Raw genomic sequence first — 6,000 nt, 5'->3', positions numbered from 1 at the left:
CCCAAGACAGAACTTGGGGAAGAACAGCACCAGTGGAAAGGGCTGACCAGACTCAAAGAAAGTTCTCTGTGAGGAATAGCTCTCTTTCTCTCAGAAAGAGTCTCTCCTTTCTTGAGAAGCCTGCCTAGGAATTCATAACCAGAGAGAGAGAGAGAGAAACAGACACTATGACTGCAGGACACTGGATCAGAATACTTTGGGGCCCAGGACAGAGTTTAAAACAGGTGGACTGAGTGCAAAGCCTGCCATATTGAATGGGCAGTTTGGTTTTAGGGGTGTCCTGTCTCACCTGCACTTGAAGATATCAAGGTACACAATTCTCAGTGTCCCTAGGAGCTGTTTGTACATACAGAACTTATATTCTCACTACCTGGACCTCCATACTACAAGGACTGCTCCCTGTTGGCAGAATCAACAAGCAATAAATTAAAAAAAAAAAAAAAAGCCACCCTTCAAAAACCTCCAGCCTTGGATTCCAGATCTTTCCCAGGAGAGCTGGGGGAGGCCCCTGGCATGAGCAGAAGACTCAGGCCCAAGTCCCCTGCATTCCACTGTAGACCCCAAACCACCAAGCTGGCAGGCTGGAGATGAGCTTGCTACTAGGGATAGCCCTGCTGGTTCCCAGGGTATGGGTGGGGAGGAGGGTCCTGCTTTGCACAGCCAGGCCAATCAATAGAAGGTCTTGGTCAAGCCTGTTTGAGTTGGTGACAGCCCAAGTGGGAATTCCAATCTACCAGTGTTTGCTCTGCAGGCCAACAGAGCCAAACAGAAATGCTGCTTTGGGACTCTGTGCCAAGTATCCATCAGTTTGTTCTGCCAGCAGTGCTGGGCCAGCCCTGTGCACAACACCCCCTGCTAGTTCTCTGTCCCTGAAAGCCTTCCTCTTGTGCCTTTAAAGGTGCCTGCTATTGCACTCTGCACCCCAGTGGCCCATGCCTGGGGCTGCCATGCTGGGCCTGGTACCCAGGTCTCCACCTCCACTTCCATCTGTCCATCCTGAACCAGCTCCATCTGGAGACCCAGTCATATTCCCTCTGCAAGTCCTTGTCCTTTGCTCTGCCCTCAGCTCCATTTGTTCCTCCCTGCCACCTTGCAGTTGGCCTTCTCGGCCTCCCAACCAGCGCAGCCCACTACAGCTGTCCCCCAGCACAGGTAGAGGACTGATGGCCAGTCATGAGTTGATAACATCTTTTCTCACACTATCTGTATTCTATTGGATCCTGTAGCTGCTCAGTTTTATCACCCCACTTTTCAGAGGGACTATTTGAGGCTTCCACAGACCAGATACCTTGCCCAAGACCATACATTAAGAAACCCAGATCCGTTGGGTGCCAGTGGCTCACACCTGTAATCTGAGCTACTCAGGAGGCAGAGATCAGGAGGACCATGGTTCAAAGCCAGCCTGGGCAAATAGTTCACAAGACCCTATCTCAAAAAACCCTTCACAAAAAAAAAAAAAGGGGGCCAGTGGAGTGGCTCAAGGTGTTGGCCTTGAGTTCAAACCCCAGTATTGCAAAAAAAAAAGAAAAGAAACCCAGGTCTCCTGACTCTAAAACCTTGGCACTTGCTATCTTGACCCTTGAGGCAAATTTTAAAATTCTTTGTTCATTCCCAAATGCCTCTGGCAATTCCCAGGGTTCCTGAAGGGAGCAGGCGAATATAGTTTAATGTTCCTTGAGGGACAATGACACACCCAGTGTGAGCAGGTGACACTATGTGCTTTGCCCCAGTTCTGAACTGGAGCCACTGGAGCCATTGGCTGTGGGCTTCCTGCCCTTCTATCCGGGCTGCTCTCACCAGAGCGCCCCACGTGACTCCTGGCCTGTATAGAATCAACCTGACAGGGACTGACTCCCTGGGATTCTCCCCCACCGCAAGGACATGGACACCCTACCTACTGCAGGCCCCCTCCCAGGTTTTGGCACAAAGTCCTCTCAAGTCAGTAAGTGGCTAGGTGGCATCCCTGTCCTCACAGGTCTCCCCACAGCATAGTGATGCGTCTCACCCTTAGGAGCAATCAATCCTCCTTTGCCTTCTCTTCTTCATTCTCAGTGAGCCTTTGCAAGTAAAAATGATTTGCGTATCTCAGAAGACAGGTACTCTCTACATTCAGACCATTATTGTCACCTCCTCAAGGAAACTGGCTGGACTGCTGTCTCCCCTACATGACTGTGGACACCTAGAAGGCCAAGGCTGGACCCCAAGCATCCAGTACAGCCCAGTAAACAAATAGTGAATGAAACCATGAAGAAAGGTTTTTTCCTCCCTACCCTTGTCTCCTGACCTCTAGATACTGTCACCCAGACCATGGGCTTGGCCATAGGTTCCTTTTGCCCATCCACTCTCACTCTACCCCATATTTTCTGCTGATCTGACTCCCCAATGTGTATTGGGAGTCTTTCTGTACCAAGATGTGGGTGCCAGCCCTCCACCCAAGCTGTACTCAGAACCTACCTTCCCCTCTGTCTGAGGTGACAAGCCTCAGGCACACTCCCCAGGATGGAAGCAGAACGTGCACTGCCAGGCACTGTACTGGCCAGTTTGGAGGAAGGGGTGCCAGCCTCCTTGACCTACCAGGACCTTCAGATGGCTCAATCATGGCTGGGCCAGAGTGGTGCTAGGACCTTGGCAATCTGGTAGACATTTGGTCAGGAATGATGCAGAAAATGCTACCCTGAAGAGTCCTAACTAACCACAAAAGGGAAGAAGTCCAAAATGCCTACTGCTGCTACTCTGGACCCTGACAGACATGGTCCCACACTGCTGATAGGCAGTGCCCCCAGGCCGAGCTCCATGCCCACATCACCACATTCTGCCAGCCATGGCTGCTCTCCTTGGCATGAGGCTATAGGAAATCAGAGTAGACATCCAAAGAGGGGTCTCCATAGCAGTGGGTTCCCAGAGAGCTACAGCTCTGCCAGGTGTAGGTACCCATACATAAATCAGCCCCGAGAGGTTTCTCCATCAGCAGGACCACACCCTTTGATGAGGTGCCCTTCTTGGTCTGCAGTCCTCAGGTAGCTTCTCCAGGAGCCCCGTGGCTTCCTTGCTGCTGGGTCCAGGGAAACTAGAGTCACTATGGCCCCTGGATGTGGCCTCTAGCCAGGGAGAGTCAGAGCCTCTCTCTTCTCTCTCCCCAGGACTGCAGTATTGCAGCTTCTAGGGATTCAGACTTCATGGGCACTCCCAACTTCCACAGGCAGGGAAACACCACATCATTGTGAGTCTAGAGAGACCAGCTCTGAAAGCCTGTGTTTAATGGCGCTGCCATAGTTGTTTGATCCTTAACACCTGGGCACCCCACACACACCCAGCTACTTCTAATCGCCCAATTCTGAGGTCTGGGACGTCTTCTGCTGGGGCAAGTCTTCAAGCATCAGGGCTAGCACATTCACAATCTCATAGTACAGCTCTTGAAGCCTGGAAGGTAGAGCGAGAGAAGAGGGGATCTGAGGATGAGGTGGGCGCCATGCCACCCTGGCCCCACCTGCCACACACACCTGCACATTCACCACAACTGGCAGGTGTAGGGTCAGAAAAGAGCAAGAACCTCAGAGCCAGATCAGGTGGGTTGGACTCCAAAGTTTGCCACTTTGCTGGGGGCCCCTAGTATAAGTTATTTCACTTCATGTGTCAGGTTGGAGATAAACTACTGGACTCTGAAATAGGAACAGTGTGGTTCCTATTTGGGCTAAAAGTGGGCATTCCCTGGCTCCCTCCTTTTTAGTTTCTACAGGCTCTGAAGCCCTCCATGAGACTTTCACTGAAAATCCAGGCTATGTCTGTTCTTGCTCAAGATCCCACTGTGGCTCCCTAGTGCCCATAGACCTTCTGCTGAGCTTCTCATCCTTCCTGCTCAATAATGGCCTATCATAACCTCAGCCAGCTCACACAGAGCATAAGCCCCAGGCCAGGACAAGCTCAGAGCTTCACACACATTGTTGTCATTTAGTCAGCCTGAGGGACTTGTCCAAAGTTACACAGGAAGATAGTGGCAAACCAGGTGAGAAGTCCCAACGCCTGATTTGCCATCCAGTGCACTTTTCTGTCCCCTGAAAGAAGGCTGGAAAGGAGTTTTCTGCAGAGTTGAAGGAGCTGATATATGAACACAAGTCAAGGACGGGTGGGGAGTGGCAAGGGTTGCAGATTCCCTCAGCCACAGACCCATCCACCCAGCAGTCCCGCCCCTGTGTGTATATGGAAACCTGCATTCTCAGCAAGGACCCTGGTCCACCCACCCACTCTCCACCTCCATCACCAAGCCCTCCAGGGCCCTCCACACACCCCAACCTTGCCAAAGCCCTGGGGACCAGGAAAGGCTGGGTTGGGACTGACTTGTGAATAGTAGTGTCCTGATTGTCCAGAGTGGACAAATAGACGTCAACGAAGGCGAGACTAGTGCCAAATTCATCCAAGACCATAGGGTCAGTGTGCCTCAGGGTCTTCTTGAAATTCTCCACCAACTCGCTGAAACTCCTGCTAGAATCTTTCTAGAAGGGGAAGCAAATTCAAGAACAGTGACAAAAATGTGACAGCCAAGGTACACAGAAATCTGGAGACCCTCCACAAATGGCCCCAGGCAGAGGCCTGTCTCTGGCCCCAGGAGAAGCCTTGAGCCTTGTCACAAGTTTATCCTGACCCTTCTGAGCCTGGACCCTCATGGATGAGGTAAGTTAATAGCCACCATCTCTAACATGAGGTCAGGGGTATATCAAGGAGCCAGTGAGAGCCCGAACGTAGCTGAACATGGCCTCTTCCAGCCTTGGACAAACCTTGGGCACAGTCTAGACAAACAAGTGCCTCCACCTCAGAGGAGAGATTAAGGAGAAATGTGCCAGCAGACGAAGGGACCTGGCAGGGCAGCCAAAGCTGGACCAAGAGCTCTTACGCACAAAAGACAAGCAGCACCCAGCTCATGAAACTATATCACGCTTGGCCCAAAACCTCCAGGCTGCTGTGCTCATTCTTGCTCTGGTTTTAGAAGTGTGGGAAAGAGGTTGAGTAACACTCTGACAAAGCCTCTTCATCTTCATCCAGCCAGTGACCTGGGACGTGCTGCCTGGAGCTCCACATAGACCTCCCACCCCAAAAGGCCCCAAAAAAGGGGTTCCACCTACAAAGGAGGGGTCACTATAAGCACACACTCAACACCCCATGCAATCCAGAGAAACACAAAAATAGAGAAAGAAAAGAGAAGATACAAGGGGAAAGTATCTGCTTGACCTAAGACTACACATGCCTGAGGACACCTTCCCTCTACACAGGACCCCAAGGCCCCTCTTCCTGGACATTCTTTCATCCCTAACCGTCCCTCTACCTGTCACCTTGACTGTGGGTGCCATGTACCTGTGTCTCCATCAGCTGGCTGACCTTCTCTTGCTGTCGCTTTAGAATCACCTGCTTCTCCTCCATAAGTGTCACCTGTCTCTCCAACAGCAGCTGTCGTTTAAACTTTTTGATAGAAGCCTAGCGAGTCAGAGGATGGAAGTTGGGCAGGTCTCAATGTATGCTCTCCCTTCCAGTCTCTCTCCTTACCTAGCTTGCCCTGCTGCCAGGCCTCAGCAGAAAGGTCCTCCCACACAGGGCCAGTGCCCAACTTGAGATGCCAACTGTAGCTGCAGTGGCTTCCCAAGCTCCACTCCCTGCTGGCCACCACCATGGGGCAAAGCAAAGGCAAGACCTCAGGGAGGAGAGGTGGTGAGTATGGGAGGAGCCCATCAACCACCTCCACTGCACTTCAGGAGGGAGACACAGGAGGCCTCGCCCATACCTGCACCTGTCATATCTGACCTGACCCAACCCCACACATGACCCTGCAAGCGCAGCCTCACCTCAGTATGCATGATCATCACCCCCACAAACATGTTGAGGAAGATGAAGGAGGCGAGCATGATGAAGGTGATGGTGAAAGCCCGGCTCGCAATAAAGTAATGGCTGTCCAACTGTTTCTGCAGGTTCGTCCAGCCATCCACCTGGCCAGGCAAAGCGTGGTGTTCTGAC

The 6,000-nt window shown here is 52.0% G+C and overlaps 1 protein-coding gene across 1 annotated transcript in view; it reads right to left on the bottom strand.

Annotated features, from left to right (window-relative positions):
* Positions 1 to 3,320: 3,320 nt before the first annotated feature.
* Positions 3,321 to 6,000, bottom strand: part of Catsper3 (cation channel sperm associated 3) — a 30,319-nt gene continuing 27,639 nt past the window's right edge. Inside the window, exons 5-8 of the mRNA XM_020172900.2 lie at positions 5,832 to 5,972; positions 5,347 to 5,466; positions 4,336 to 4,490; positions 3,321 to 3,420 (exon numbers count right to left, since the gene is read on the bottom strand). Of these exons, the coding sequence (XP_020028489.1) occupies positions 3,321 to 3,420; positions 4,336 to 4,490; positions 5,347 to 5,466; positions 5,832 to 5,972 (516 nt within the window). The remainder of the gene's footprint in view (positions 3,421 to 4,335; positions 4,491 to 5,346; positions 5,467 to 5,831; positions 5,973 to 6,000) is intronic.

The sequence above is a fragment of the Castor canadensis genome, chromosome 16 (assembly GCF_047511655.1).
Source record: "Castor canadensis chromosome 16, mCasCan1.hap1v2, whole genome shotgun sequence".
NCBI classification, from domain to species: Eukaryota; Metazoa; Chordata; class Mammalia; order Rodentia; family Castoridae; genus Castor; species Castor canadensis.
This window is presented reverse-complemented; position numbering and strand designations above follow the sequence as displayed.